The sequence below is a fragment of the Parasteatoda tepidariorum genome, chromosome 4 (assembly GCF_982258835.1).
Source record: "Parasteatoda tepidariorum strain Cologne lab strain chromosome 4, Ptep-v5.0, whole genome shotgun sequence".
Lineage (NCBI taxonomy): Eukaryota > Metazoa > Arthropoda > Arachnida > Araneae > Theridiidae > Parasteatoda > Parasteatoda tepidariorum.
In genome coordinates this window covers 79,614,731-79,631,597 of record NC_141758.1, presented here as the reverse complement: position 1 = coordinate 79,631,597, position 16,867 = coordinate 79,614,731, and the positions used below count along the sequence as shown (strand labels likewise).

The 16,867-nt window shown below is 32.8% G+C and overlaps 1 protein-coding gene across 1 annotated transcript; it reads left to right on the top strand.

The window, feature by feature from the left end:
- The first annotated feature begins 3,985 nt into the window (after nt 1-3,985).
- Nucleotides 3,986-14,215, top strand: LOC107445567 (testis-specific serine/threonine-protein kinase 2). Its single transcript, XM_071182481.2, has 4 exons — nt 3,986-4,295; nt 7,836-8,020; nt 10,874-11,095; nt 13,868-14,215. Exons 1-4 carry the CDS (start codon nt 4,071-4,073, stop codon nt 14,166-14,168), a joined length of 933 nt encoding a protein of 310 aa, XP_071038582.1. The 5' UTR covers nt 3,986-4,070; the 3' UTR covers nt 14,169-14,215.
- The last annotated feature ends 2,652 nt before the right edge of the window (nt 14,216-16,867 follow it).

The window sequence follows — 16,867 nt, the reverse complement described above, 5'->3', positions numbered from 1 at the left end:
CATCAGTAGACGTTGAAAGAAGCTTCTGCAGGAATGAAAATTTACTTTCAGACAAGAGACGCTCGTTTACATTTCAAATTATCAAAAAAAATTTAATAATCCAATGTAATTCTGATATTTAGTAATATTATGAGATGGAAGTTGTTATATCCATTAAAGTTTCTATACAAAATAAAAATATTTTGGTGTCAATATATTTTCCTTTTTTTGCTATTTTAGGATATAAAACATATTTTTCAAACTTTAATGAACGTAGAACAAGTATTGCATTGCCTTATACTTTTTAAATGACTCATAATAATTTTAAAGACCAAAATATTTTTTTGATTCAATATTTTTACTTAATTTAAGGCATTTTTTGCGTAATTTTTGCATTTTTAAGGGCATTTTTGGCCCTTTTTAAGGGCATTTTTTGTACTTTTTAAGGGCATTAGTTGAGATTTTTTAGGTCATCAAAATCCGGGCTCTAATTATTACTATAACTACATGAATACTCGTCCTTCTTACAGGTTGAAACAAAACTAAATAATTAATCAGCAATCGGTTAATTATTTATCGGTTAATTATTTAATAATCGGTAATAATCACTACGAAATCATGCACAAGGCCGACAGTTAAGTTGACAGTATTTAAGTTGAAACAATTCCAGTTTTTTTTTTATTTATTATTATTTGTTGTTCTCCCTGAAGACTTCACGTTATTAAATTAAGCAAAACATAATTTTCAGGATTTCGCCCTTTCAAAATAAAAACTGACTATTTTCACTAGGCATAATGCTATTGCTCGAGGCCAATTCCTGATTGTCGAAAATTACCAAAATCAACAGATTTCTTCGGTACTTTTCCCATTCAATGGGCTGTAAAAAAACCTATTTCCACAGTTCTATAACAGGTATCGTAGTACCCATATTAGTATATGCAATAAACACTAAAAATAACAACAATTAACATAATAAGAGGCCGGGATTGCCTGGTTGGTCGGTCACTGGACTCATGTCCAAGAGTTCGTGGGTTCGATCCCCGCCGGCCGAAGACTTCTCGTGTAGTGAATGGTGACTGATACACGTTAAATCTGTCGAGTCGCAAAGTCCTCCATGTTTCCATAACAAATCAATACCTCTGGGCGTACTGAGTTTCCTTGTCTTCTGGATTGGTTCAAAATTACAAGGCTACGGAGCTAAACATTGGTCGTCGTAAGCCCGAAATTGGGTCAGCTGTTCAACGACGGATATAAAAAAAATTAACATAATATCAGAAATATTTATTAGCGAAAATTTTTCTTTTTTTCCGGTTATTATTATTTTTTAATTGAAAACAACGAGGGGCTCGTCAGCAATTTAAAAGATGTGTGCAGACTTAAAATATTAAGTTTTAATTCCAAAATTATAAGCGTACATATATATTTGTCAAAACTAATGGCAACTTTTTCATAAAAAGTCGGCATGTCGCAGCGCTGACAAATTAATTCGACATGTGAGCGTTAAATTATATTACAACCTGCCAGCAGAGATTACATTGCTGATATAAACTATACTCTGGTAAAGACAGACTCCGTTGGTATCGGGCTAACCTTGAGAGGTTTACTTGGGTTTTTTTACCTCCATTTTGCGTAAATGATGATTAGTTTCGCTTAAAAATTCTTCTCGATGGTGAATATGATCTTTTTTGAGATTCGGAAATTCGTTGAGTGGCAGCCAAAATAATGAAAAAAATGTGAGTCGCGTAACATTTTGATAGTGTAGTTTACCACTATAGAAAAAATACTCAAAACAATTTTAAAAGCATTTTTATAAATAAAAAAATTTCATTTTTGCATAAAACTGCTAATTTTTAATGAAAAGGTTGACAATAATTTAACAACAGCTATAGCTGCATAAATATTATTTTTTCTTCTTATGATTATTTTAATACATTATTTATGTAATTTTATATATACCGGTAAAACATCAACTCTGCTTTTCTTTTATCGGTCTTCGGGCTAACAAGGCTAGATAAAACTTGATGCTAATTCGTCCCAAACTGAAGTTGCTAAAATTCCATATCGTGAATAGTATATACATATTTATTTTAAATGTACAAATAAATTGCATTTGTTGCGAAACATTAAAAATCCTCCATAGAAACAAACAGATGCTATGCACAAAAATGACAAAAAATCCTCCTTTATAAATGAGTTAGGATAAAAAAATACATCCAAAACATTTATGAGTTATGTCTTTACAAATATTCTAAAAATATAAAGATTAAGCGAAATAATAAAATCAACGAAAAATATAAAGATTAAGTGAAATAAAAGCAACGAAAGTAATAACTTTAAAGCTCATTTACTCGAATTCACTTACCAGGTTCTTCCACTAAGCTCTTCATACAAGGTGTATAGATTAGTGTTTTCTAATATTTTTCGGGCTAAGCCCCAAATAAGACTTTCTAAAATTCTTATGCCCTCAAACATAAACATATTTAGTGTTCAAAAATTGTATTATTTGCGAAAGATAGGCTTTACGAAAAAATTGCGATGGAATTATTGAGCTAACACCGTAAGTAAATTTTCAAATCAAAACTGAAATCCAAGAACAAGAAAAAAACTTTAATGAAAAAATTTTTCTGTATTGCTTTAAATATTAGCAATTATATATCATTTCAATTTACGGATGTTGTTGTAGTTGTAGTTAATTTACGTCGCACTAGAGTTGCACAATGGGCTATTGGCGACGGTCTGGGAAACATCCCTGAGGATGATCCGTAGGTATGCCATCACAATTTTAATCCTCTGCAGAGGGAATGGCACCCTCGCTTCGGTAGCCCGACGACCTGCACGCGAAGTCGAGCACTTTACGGTAGAACAGTTTAACGAGGACCAATACCGCACATCCTCGGTCCCTGCGCAGACTGATCCAAGTGGTCACCCACCCGCACACTGACCGCAGCCAGCGATACTTGACTTCGGTAATCTGCTGGGAACCGTGTCTTAACGATCAGTCCACTGCGGGACTCAATTTATTGATATCGTTGCGCTTTCTGTAAAATGATTTTACATCATAGTCTAATTTAAATTAATTTCAGTCTCAAATATCCCAGATCTTTTCATACACTAAATTCAGATTTAGGTAAATATGAAAATCGTAACAACTATCTTGTACATTTGATTGGCTTTCAATATTTGATTTTGGTTTTCTTACAAGGTTATGCCATTGCTCCTTTCATGTAAAATAAAGTTTTGACTGGCGTATCATTTTACATTTTTGCGAATTTTTCTTGACGCAACCAATGTTAGTGGATTTGCCTGATATTTGAAATGCTATTTTACAAATCCTCTGACATTGACTATATCATTTAAGTAGGGAAATCATTATCCTTCAAATCAGAAAATCAACTTAAAAGCAGTTGATAAAATTTCCACATAATAGACGACATGTATAAAAGCATTAATATACATACAGTTAATTTTAACTCTGAATTTGTCTCTTTTTTATTGCCCCTGGGATGTGGGCCTCACGGTGGGAAAAACCGTTATAGAATGCCAAGATAAGTTGTAAATCGCCAATCAACCAAGATAAGTTATAAATCGCTATGTCACCAGATAGTTATAACATACCGGGGCTTTAGTGATTAGCATATAATTAGTATTGTCTATATTATTAAACTAAATCAGTTGGATACCAAGTGACGTCATCATAGGTAAATTGTGGCATTTGTAGATTCTAAGGCTCCTATACTATCAGGGTCTAATTCAGGGGCTCTAGTAGATTCAGAAGCCAATCACGTTCGACACTCACACACATGACGGTGTGGCTTGCAGGTATTCAAAAATCTGATTTAAATATCATGCTTAGGCAAAGTCACTTCACTTCTTTTCAAGTTGAAAGTACCTCGTTAATCAATTTTTGCTGTTTAGTCGAGCAGGAAATCTGATGGGTTCGCAAAAGCATCATTTGTCATGACAGCCTCAGAACAGTAACTATCATACACTTGATTTCAATCCGATTCAAAATGTAAACAGTCCCACAAAATTGTTATAATTTAAAAATCAAAATTTTTCGTAGTTCATTTTCAAAATTCGTCATATAAGCTATGAATTTTTTATTCGATTCTCGTCCAAGTAAAAAGCTTAAAACAGAGTCTGGTGGTTGTAAGCCAAGGGCACCCAGTACAGATAATTATTCATTGATGAAAGACAAATATGTTTTAGCCGAAAATGGGTACACTGTTGGAAGAAAAATAGATTCAGGCACATTTGCTGTTGTGAGATATGCAGAAAAATCAACTACAAATGGTTCAACGCTTCTCGCTGTAAAGGTAAAGAGGGCATAATTTTTTTCTTCGTGTGAGATGGTACATTCTACAGTAAAAGCTCTATGAAGTGCAATACTTTCCGCAATTCTCTATAAACTAAACTGGTGTAAGCAATTAAGAGAAGTTGCAGACTTGGTCGATTATCTCTAGAACTACTGAACCGATTTAAAGGAAATTTGATATGTACTGTTTGTCTAAGATAGGTACTCTGACCGCCACTAAGTCTGCGGTAGTCTGGTGCTATGGAAACAAGAAGAGGGCATTTTAGGGAGGGTAACTTCGATGAAGCGGTCTCCTTTCCTCTGGCCGAAACCAGTCCTAAAGAGGGACCCCGCACCCCTACTTGAAATAATCATACCTCGTTACCATAGTCACCGCCACAGCTCCAGACGAATGTCTGGCAGAGTACCTATCTTAGACAAATAGTACATACATTGATACAATACAAAACAAATAACCACTCAGCAATTGTAATACACATACATAATCATACGCAACTCGTTGGAGTCGGAAGGTACAAGCAACAGCAGTTGCAGAATAAGCAAAAAAAAAAAAGGGTTAATAGGGGATATGGGGTTCCCTCTTACGGATATACAATCCTTGCAGCATGATTTCATATTTGAAATAAGACAGTTTATCATTTCCTGCGGCAATTGTCCTTTGGCAATTTCATACCTTCCAACTTACCCACAATCATGCTTGTGTATTACAGTTGTTGAATGGTTATTTGTTTTGTATTGTATCAATGTACTATCAATGTATGTACACATCAAATTTCTTTAAAATCGGTCCAGTAGTTCTGGAGATAATCGACCAACTTTGCAAATTCTCTTAATTTCTTACACCAGTGTAGATAAACTTTAGGGGTGAAAACAATGAAAATCACGTTGAAGAAATTTCTCATGCTAAATAAAAAAAAATCATTAACTGCTCAAAAGTTGCATGCAAAATTATTTGCCGATTACTGTCTCTGAAGCAAACCATAAATGATTTATTTTTGTTAATTCTAATGCCCTTGATAAATTTATTTATTTTTTACCTGCAAATACGAAGTATTTACATACCTGTTTTTGTATTTTATTATAATTTGCATCTGAAAATTAATGTAAAGTAATAAGGTTATATCATAGACACAATAAAGATGAAAATAACGAAACAACTTTTTAGGTATTAAACTCTTTATTTAGAGCAGTCAAAATCAAAAGCGTTGTAATAGCTGGATAGAACAAGAAAAATAAATATTTCAGGTAAATACCTTTAAATTAGAGATACAAAATATTTTATAGAAAAACGATACCTGTATAATTTTTTTCCAGGTAAAAAGCAAAAATATATGGAAATAATTGTGAGAAAACAATAAAAATTCACCGTCAATAGTAAAAAACTATGTTAAGGTCTGGTTTCTTAGGACAAGCGCCTTATCTGGGCGTCAGCGGAAAGTTGACGTAGAGCGGACGCCAAAAAAATACTTTTTTTCTTAGCTCAGCGTGAGCAGTCGGTCCAACGCAGACATTATCTCTCATTGCGCATGCGTTAATAACGTAAACAAATATTTATTTCGAATTTATATTGATTTTGTTATTGTCGACTAGTGATTTGGAGAACAAATAATGACTTTGTCCAAGAAAAAACACATTATAGCTGAGCTAAATGAAAAGTGCTATGTTTAGTGAAGAAGCTATGTTTAATGTCAAAATCAAAATCTTGGCTGATTTCAATGTGCTGTTGTATGTTGTCCGCCATTGCTTCTGTGGTTAACGTCGCGTTGTAATCCAACTGCAGTTGAGTTGGACGGCAATTGCAGTTCAAGATGAGCTTTCGATGACGTATACTATCAAACTCACAAATGGACCAATCAGAGGTTAGCGCTGATTTCCAATTGACGCCGACCTGTCCTAAGAAACCAGGCCTTTAGAACATTCTGTGATACAGATATTAAAGCTTGTATTTGAAAAGATTCATTAAAGCAAAAAATAATTTCTGATTTAATAAGGTTTCCACTTCTGATTGGCTGTTTGATGCATTTTATGCGTAAGACTTTCGTTTTGCAATTATTTCATTGGATCCTGCGAAACCATCATTAGATTTTTATAAATAGTTAGATAATTCAACTCTTTACATATTTTATAAATTCGGAGTATTTAAGAGTAGACTCTGTATTAGAGTTAATTATAACTGAAATTAAAAAAGAATGTGGGGTTTAAAGTGACAGGAATCGGCTATACTGCGCTAAGTGTAAAAGTCACAACGTACTTTCATTAGTATGGTTGAACGATGTAGTAAACTTGCTTGACCCGGTGTTTGTCTTTATCCCATGTCAACAAAGTATCGCTGTATTATGACCTCTTAAAGGAGCAAATCCTTAAGAAGTCATATAGATGAAAAATATATACAAAATATAAACAAATATATACTCGAAGTTAAACAGACTATGAGAATTAGATATCTGAGAAATTGTGCGGACATCACAGAATTTTTTCTTTTTATTTATTTAATTTTGCTTTGTTTCCATTCAAAAATCTTAGTTTCTTTCTAGAAATCAATTTCATACTTAAATTACAGAACATAATCAGAAATTAATTTAAAGAATCAAATTTTTAGATTCCTTTTACGTTGAACCACCAAATATGTGGGGTGTTGTGTAATAAAAACATATTTCAAAACTTAATACAGTCAAACATGCGTAATTTGACCACTTGCTCCGGCGATCAGCTTAAGCAGGTGGTCAACTTATGAGGATGAGTCATTGTTCTTTTTTCTTATATTATGGTTTGTAATTATAACATATTTCTCGTATATACCGATTTGTCACGTTACTAGTACATATTTCTTACATATTATTATTCTATACAAGGATAAATGTGATTAAATTTTTTCAACATAACTTAAAAATTTTATTTGTCTAATACCCCATATATATTAAGAAATTTAATATTAAGAAATTTGTGATAAAAATTTAATACAGTTAACTGCTTAGTTTAAAAACGCAACTATGCATATTTAGTTAGTGGTGGTTGCCTGCTTATTACTATTAATAATAAACTGGCTACTATTGATAATTTCTTACACAATGAATACAGAAGAACCCTTGCAGTTGGAATATTTATCATTGAATCTATTGCAACATTTTAAAATACTTGTACATTCAAACCTTTTTGTCATAAAAAATAATCCCTAATGATTATGTGGACAATAAAAGATTTCAATAACAACAAAAGAAAAAAAAATGGAATAGAATTAAGATATATAAGCCTAATAATTTTCCATCTAATCAATTTATGAAGAGGCTTAACTCAGCTTTTAATACTATTTTCCCAATTTTGTGAAATTCTGAATACCATAGAAAATTCAATGGAAAGATTAGCTTTTTTTTCGGTGAAGTTATGAAAGGTTTAGAATATAACTCCTGGGCAAATTTAATTTATTTTAGTGGTCAACATACAAAATAGATTGGTGATCAGGTTACAAAGATTATGTTCCTTTTTATGACACAATTCGTATTTAAGAAAAATCAATTGAATTATGTTCCTTTTTTATGTCCAGATTATTGATAAGGCGAAAGCATCTCCCCTGTTTATTGAAAAGTTTCTGGGGAGGGAGTTAGACATTTGGCCAAGGTTACGTCATCGCCACATAATCCAAGTGGACAGAATGTTTCAAATTCAGGAGCGAATTTATGTTTTCATGGAACTGGCTGCCGGTGGATCTGTAATTGAATTTGTACAAAGGTGAGTACAGAAATAATGTACTTCACTCATTTTTCTCCTTTACACAAAAACTTCAAATGCATGGAACATTATTTACTTAAGCCGTTCGAATATCGAAATATTTTAACATGATACATTTTACTATTGAATATTTTAACAAATATAATGAGCACAATTAGTTAATAAAATGGACAACGACGGTTAAAGTTTAAAAAAGGGCTGCCTATCTCTAAGGCATTATTCTGTATGTTTTGAGCTATATTTAGAATAGTTAATGAAAGAAGTTATGCAAAACGAAAAACGTGTGTGATCAATTGCGTACTACATTTCTATTTAAGCAGTGAAACCATTTAAAAGTTGACCATTGCAATGCATCAATTTTATGGTTACGGTTAAACAGGTATCCAACTTATCAAGAAGTAACGCAACTGTTTTTGCTATTGATGTTTATTTATAGATAACAGATTATCAACTTGATAGAAAATAGAAGTGACGCAACTGTTTTTGTAATTGATGTTTAATTATTGCCTCACTTATTAAGAAAGTCCATATAACATATGTTACTCAGTACTTTTTAACTTTAGGTTGGTTAATATTTTCACTTTTCACATGATTAATTTTATGTAATTATAAGCGTAATATTGACCGGTCTATCAGAAATTGCACCTTACTGAATCGAAAATGGCTCAGTCAGAATTTATCATTTTATCAACAAATCAAAAACTATTATATGAATTATTTTAAATCAGTGAAAATTGCTACGCAATGTTATATGTTGTATGTAATTGCTACGCATGTTAATGTAATTGCTATGCAATATAAAATTAAATCAGTGAAAATTGCTACGCAAACCAAGCTCGCTTCGCTCGCTACTAACTTAGGTACATTGCAAATGCACAAAATTCTAAGAATTCAAAACAATCATTCAAATCCATATAACAACTTTTTTTTCTAAAAAAAATTACATCTTTTTAGTAAGTACTGAGTCCTTAAAATAAATTTGAATTCAAATAAATGACATGTAATTCGTTAAATCTATTAGAAATGTGCTATAGTATAAAATCTTAAGATAAAATTTCTAAAACTGATATCTCTTTAAAAAGATTAAAATTTCGGCTATAATTAAGTCTATTAAAAATTTAAATAAGTGAATTGCAATGGAAAAACCTGCATAAACAAATAAATTCTAGTAAAAAAAATAAATTCGTAATATAAATCAAAAATTGTCAAATAAATTCGTAATACATAAATTCGTGAAAAAAAAAACGCTTTCGACAAAAAACCAAAATAGAGATCTATCGACAAAGACTTCTGCCTAGCTTATGCTCTCCCTGGTTATTTCAGTTTCCGTTTTTAAAAGAGCTATATGATGAGCCATCTTAGCTAGATTTGGCATGTGACATTTTCTAGCGTTGCCATTCGGGGAGTTGTAATGAGGCTTTTTTTTATCGCCGTGTAAGAGAAATATATATATAGATTTTTAAAAAATTATTATAAATTAATTAATTTAGAAATCATCGAAAATTAATTATCATTGATTATTGGAAGCATCACTAATGAGTTATATTAGGCATCAAATATTGATCATTTTCATTTCCATTAGTATGTCGACAAATTTCAGCAACGTTATTGTTTCCCCTTACCCTAAATGTTTAAATTGAACCTTAGTTTTTTTTTTATTTTATACTTGATAAGGATTATAAAAAAAAGTGGTAATTAACAAACAAAATTTTAGAAAAGGATCCTGGGTACATTGAATATCAATAGTACATAAAAGGCACAGATACTATAAAGAGTTGCACAGGCTCTGTAGAGCCTGTACAGTGCTTCAAAGCGAGCAACGCAAACATGTTCAACCACATTAAAGTAAATCGCAACAAATTCGCCGGACACATCTGTCGAATGGATCCTTAACATCCAGAGTTTTAAATTTTAAGCCGATTGAAGTCCGACGACCAAAGATACCCCAGACTTAAGTGAGTTGTCTTCTTCCATGAGAATTTAAAAACACTGAGAGTGAAAGCGGGTTTATGTCAATTAGTTATACGTTATCCAATCAACATATATTATAACAACATTTTCATTACGAGTAACACATAAAACAAATTAAGAATGCGACTGAATGGCCGACTGCTGTCAATCAGATCCCATGAAGTCTCTGTCAAACTTAACACCCTATCATATCCCTACGTCAGTGTTTCCCAAAGTGTGGTACGCGTACCACCAGGGGTACGGGAACAGATTAGTGGGGGTACGACGCGTTCTTATGTGAAATATCTTGCAATAAACGAAAATTGAAAAAAAATTTTATTTGAAAACAAAGCTATGCATGGAAATTTACGATTAAGTATTTTTCTATTGGCTATTTTTGGCAGAGCTAACAGTTAACAATTAGTGGTTTCAACTGTCAGTTGTGATTTTTAACTTTTGTAAAATTTTTTTACAGTTAAAAAATACATTAATTTTTTTATTAGTGATACACAGCGTTACGAAAAATTTAGAGAGGGTACACAAACGTCATAAGTTTGGGAAACACTGCCCTACGTAATTAAACATTGCCGACCTCCATCTGTCGGTGAAAAAGAATATCAGTTATTATTACTCATACACTACAATGAGCTACTGGAGCATTCTGGTGAAAAATAGAACAGGATGGAAAGGATTCTATTCTAGCGTAGGCTTTGGCCCACAAAATGCTGTCTAGTCAGCAAAATAAATAAATAAAGATAATTAAGAAAACAGTGTCACGCCTCTCCTCTCAATTTACAAAAATATTTGGTTTTCAGGGTGTATATAGAAAGTATCTCTTTTGAACCAACATTTCTGATTTTTATAGCAATGAAATTTCTATAGAATGATTTTTTTTTTAAATAGACATGGGGCAATTGAAGAAGATATGGCAAAAATGTGGAGCCGAAACATGTGCCAGGGTCTGCGTTATTGTCATAAAAAAGGTGTTGCCCACAGAGATTTGAAATGCGACAACTTGCTGCTGGACAAAAATCTTCAAGTGAAAATTGGCGACTTCGGATTTTGCTGTAAGAGTGTCAATTCTGCAACAAGGCTTCCCATCTACAGTACTACATATTGTGGCAGGTAAATTGTTTGTTATGTCCCAACAATCATTCATTGAGATCATTAAAATATTTTAGTGTTTAAACTAACTCCGTGATAATTGATATCGCCTAGAAATCGGCTATTGAGGTTTCGATAATTAAATCAAAAGTTACATCCTCAGGATTATTCAATCCTTATAAATGACTGTACAGTCATTTATAAGGATTGAATGACACTGAAGATGTAACTTTTGATTTAATTATCTTGGTTTTTCAAGGGCTCAGTCGCCACATGAAATAATGCTTTTTGGCGAATAATATGCTGTTTTTATGAGGATTCGTAATAACTATTCATGACTGCTATTAGGTTGAGTTTTGCCTGTCTTTAGCCAGCACTCTCTATGTTTAAATGAAAATAGCGCAAAATGTGAACATGAAGAAAATTCATAGTTTTTTGTAATTGAAGAGCATTTAAGATCTAATTTTTTAACATATAAAAAAATGGTTTCATTAACTGTTCATTAATATTTGCAAAAATTAAGAATTTTTAATCGATTTTAATTTAGGTCCAAAGATTTCGCTAAATTTGCTACTAAGCAATTTTAATATCTTTTTAAATATTTTAGATATGTGAACATTCTAAAGCACTGATAATTCTTAGAATTATACCTTTACCAGAGCTGTGAAAAAAAAAAATTTGAAAAAACATTCCCATTTTCCCCCTATGGCAACGGAAAATTTTGTTTTCTCTCCACGACAGTACTGACTAGAGAAAAATCAAGATTTGATGAAAACATGGTAATGAAGAGGGGGAAAGTGCGGAGAGTGGAAAAATCACGCAACCTTAAAACGCCTAGTCTATTTTAAAACAAATATAGGAATCAAACTTAATGACTTAAAGGGGTGACCTAAAATATGCTAATTAATTAGTGCAAAGATATTTTAAGTTACAAAATGAGACAAAAATGTGCTGTCTCTGAATATTTTTTTTAAAGTCATATATTTAAAATTTGATCGCTGAGAAACTATTCGCCGAATTTGTTCAAATTTTGTATTTTGTCACATGAAATTACAATCTTTAAAATCATATATAAAATTTTTTTATATCTTACTACTCAAGATTTTTTTTTACTGTTATTATGTTGTTGTTCATTTACGTCGCACTAGAGCTACACAATGGGCCATTGGCGACGGTCTGGGAAGCATCCCTGAGGATGATCCGAAGACACGCCATCACAACTTTGATCCTCTGCAGAGGGGATGGCACCCCCGCTGCGATAGCCCGACAACCTGCACGCGAAGTCGAGCACTTTACGGTAGAACAGTTTAACGAAGACCAATACCGCACACCCTCGGTTCCTTCGCAGACTGATCCAAGTGGTCACCCACCCGCACACTGACCGTAGCCAGTGATGCTTGACTTCGGTGCTCTGCTGGGAACCGTGTCTTAAAGATCAATCTACTGCGGGACACTGTTATTATGTAACAATAAAAAAATGAATGATTATGGAAAAAAGACTCATTTTTTGTGTGGAATTATCTTTAGATAAACGAATTTTATAATTGAGAGTAAAAAGTTTTCGATTTGCTTTAAAACTTCTCGAGATATGGAAAAATACCCAAAAGATAAAATTAACATTAAGGAGACCAGTCTTTCGACCGCTCTCCTGACTAAACGATTGGAACCTTATTTTGAGGGTCAGGAATCTAAATCCATCGAAAAATATGTATGTTTATTCAGAGAAAGTACGTTTTGTATCTGATTTTGTAATTCAAAGCATCATGTGCACTAGTAAATTAGCATATTTGAAGTCAACCTTAAACCATTAAGATTGATTTCGAGTTCGCGTTCCGCTTTTATCCCCGCCTGTAAACTTAACTAAAACACATGCTCTTTGGAACATTATTCGAGCCTTTATTAAACAATATATTTTATACAGTGAGACAATCTGTCATAGCGAACCATCTGCAGAACCAGCAATAAGTCCACTATAAACAATGGTTGACTATGTCTAAAATCTTCGAAAAAATATTTAGTATTGTTGTAAATAGTGATTATTATTATATAGTTGTTGTAGTCATTTAAGTCGCACGAGAGCTAAACAATGGGCTATTGACGACCGTCTGGGGAAACATCCCTGAGGATGATCCGAAGACATGCCATCACAATTTTGATCCTCTGCAGAGTGGATGGGTCCCGCAGTGGACTGATCGTTAAGACACGGTTCCCATCAGATCACCGAAGTCAAGCATCACTGACAACGGTCAGTGTGATGGTGGGTGACCACTTGGATCAGTCTGCTTAGGGACCGAGGGTGTGCGGTATTGGTCCTCGTTAAACTGTGCTACCGTAAAGAGCTCCACTTCACGCGCAAATCGTCGGGCTACCGAAGCGGGGGAGCCATCCCCTCCGCAGAGGATCAAAATTGTGATGGCATGTCTTCGGATTATCCTCCGGGATGTTTCCCAGACCGTCACCAATAGCCCATTGTGCAGCTCTAGTGCGACGTAAATTAACAACAACAACAGCAGAGTGGATGGCACCCCCGCTTCGATAGCCCGACGACCTGCTCGCGTAATCGAGCACTTTACGGCAGAACAGTTTAACGAGGACCAATACCGCACACCCTAGGTCCCTATGCAGACTAAACCAAGTGGTCACCCACCTGCACACTGACCACAGCCAGTGATGCTTAACTTCAGTCCACTGCGGGAACCGTGTCTTGACAATCAGTCCACTGCGGGACCTATGATTATATAGAAAATTGTTATTATATAATAAAGAAATTTGATTATTTTCTAATTTTTTTAGTTCATCGTATGTTGCTCCTGAAGTAATAGAAGGACAGCCATATGATCCTATATCTGCTGATATCTGGAGTGCTGGAATTTGTATATTTGTGATCCTGAATAACGCCATGCCATTCGATGATAGCAACATAAGACAAATGCACGACGACCAGGTGACCAAGAACTGGAGTTACACTTCAAAATGCAAGAACAAGTTATCGCAGTCGGCAAAGAGACTCATTAGCAGGATGCTTGAACCTTTGCCATCAGAGAGGCCATCCATGGATGAGATCCTGAGCTGTACTTGGATGCGACGCACTTAGTTTAAAATTTTACTAAAGAATAAAATCAAGTGGAACAAAAAATGGCTGTTGTCTGTGATTTTTTGGTACAACAGGTAATTTTATTTTATAACTAGCGTTGAGCAGTCGAAACTGACCCAATTCTGAATTAAGGCCAATCAATGGTCAATTCCGAAGTCTTGTAATTTTGAACCCAATCCAGAAGGCGGGAAAAATCCCGTATCAAATATTGGGACAAATACCGACCACCCAGTGTAGGGGTCAGGGAACTGGCCTTGCATCAGATAGGTTCTGGGCTCGAATCCTGGGCAAGGCATGGATACACTTTCTTTCTCTGTACTATCTGTCCTTACTGTGGGAGCAACGTTGGCCCACCTAATATGGTGCTTCCGAAAGAGTGGCCAACAAATTTGCCCTTTCTGCCTATATATATATATTGGGACAAACTAGCCTTTGCGGGGGACTTATTGATGGATCTAACTAGCATTTGTCTTAACGTGGTACGGAAAATCATGAAAACCTCCCAAAAATAACCCGACGGCAAGGGGATTCTACCCCATGATTCGTTTACTATATTTTATATCAGCACCGTCGTCGGTGCTATCTGGGAGCTGAGTTCGTCGAAGCAGGAATTCGTACCCATGTCGCTCAATTTGGAAGTGAGCGTTCCATCCCCTTAGCAACCGCGGCTTTACAACAGGTAATTGCCTTTTTTTTAAAAATCTAGTTCTGATCTAGTTTAGAATTTTCTAAATGTGTATGTCTCTGATAAGGCGAAGCATATGAATACCGCCAAATCCACAAGCAAGTAATGTTGATGCAATGATTAAAAAAGAATAAAATTTAAAATTCTTTAAAAATTGTATTCTTAAATTTCCTCTGCAAATTTAAGAATACAATTTAAACTTAAGAATACGATTTAAGAAAATCAATCTTATAAGGAAATGTATGCCTCTGATAAAGAATTAAGAAAACTCGTATAAATTACATGATGTTCACAGGCCGAAAAATACCTTAAATATCTAGAGAAAAAATAAGTGAAAGTATACACATTAGGAGACACAAGTAAACATTTAAGCAAAAAAAAAAAAAACGCTATTATAATGTAACAATGTATGATTGAAATTACCAAATCTAGTTTGATTGTGGGAGGAAAAAATTACTAAAACATCTTCAGTTTCATCAGGCATCCAAACTAGTTTTAGTGTTTAGCATCTCACGTTCCTTACTAGTGATTATCAAATATTAATTTACAACCTCTAATATTTGTATATATTTTTATATAATATTTGTATTTATTTTTAGTGTATATTTTTTTGCTACATTTTAAACAAGGATTTTAAAACAAATTCTCTTATTAATGGCTGTGATTACAAAACACTCTGAATATACTTTGCATCATCAAATTTTTAACTAAGATTATAGTTAGTAGAAATATTGTAATCACTAGCTTTTAAGATCATTAAGCAAGATCATCACTAGCTTTTAAGCTCGGAGACTCATTAATGACCATGCCAAAAAGAACTCTTAAGCTTCATTAAATTTAAAACTTTATAATAAATAATTACAGTTTAGCTGAATATTTAAATTACTCACTTAAAAATTACTGAAAAATATTAGTAAAATAAAATTAATGAAAAAAAAAATAGTGCTACCGAACTAACTTAAAATACACCATTCTTTCAATAATACTCAATCAAGATTTTTTTCTAGATCTTATTAAACTCTTCAATTAAAATTAATTATTAAATTTATATTTCATTAAATTTATATTTTATTGAATTGATAATTAACTCACAAGAAATATCTGTTAAGGTAATATGACATCTAAAAGCCAGCATTTTTTATGATTTCTAAATATATCTTTAATTATCTAATATATATTTTAAGAAATTAAATATTATTCATATAACTATCCACATTATTGGAAATAGACTATTCTAAATATCTCTTTTTATTACTCGAGTGTTTATTAAATAATATTGATTATACAGTCAGACCATCCCACACAGTGAAAGATCTGCAGAACTAGAAATAAAACCACTATAAACAATGGTTCACTATATTTAAAATCTTTGAAAAATATTCAGTAATATTGTTGGAAATAGTGATTGCAATAGTATATAATTTACTTAATTCAATTACTAAATATGAAGAGCTTTTGAACAAGGAAGCTTCCTTAAAACAAATTTCTAAACATAATGATGTGGTAGACTCTTTATATTTTAGATGTTCATCAACTCGCATTACTCATTTCAAATACTTTTATAATGTGACATTTTTCAAATTAATTTAAAATCATAATTATATAATTTTGAACTTATCACATAGACTTAAACATTTTGTATCATTTATTTAAATAACTACAAAAATGAAATTTAAATCCACTATAAACGAATCGCCGATTTCTCAGCTGTTCACTATAATAAAGGAAACAACTTAAGTTAAATAGTAGTTAAATCAGGACCATTAAAAACAAAATTTGAATTTACTATAAACAAATTAGAAATTTCTAATCTGTTCAGTATATGCATAAGTAAAATATTAGTTAAGACCACTAAAAATGAAAATTGAGTTCATTTTAAACCAATTTCTCTGTTATTCACTATAAGCGCATGAAACAAAATAAGTTAAATAGTAGTTGAGACAAGATCATCAAAAACGAAATTTGAGCCCACTATGAACTAATTACCAATATCTCAAATATAAGCATGTCTAAA

Bases quoted from the DNA above. Each gene is read 5' to 3' on its own strand.
- LOC107445567 (XM_071182481.2), top strand. From the start codon at position 4,071: ATGAATTTTTTATTCGATTCTCGTCCAAGTAAAAAGCTTAAAACAGAG. The intron at 8,021-10,873 runs GTGAGTACAGAA...TTTTTTAAATAG, and splicing joins GTAATTGAATTTGTACAAAG to ACATGGGGCAATTGAAGAAG. The intron at 11,096-13,867 runs GTAAATTGTTTG...TAATTTTTTTAG, and splicing joins AGTACTACATATTGTGGCAG to TTCATCGTATGTTGCTCCTG.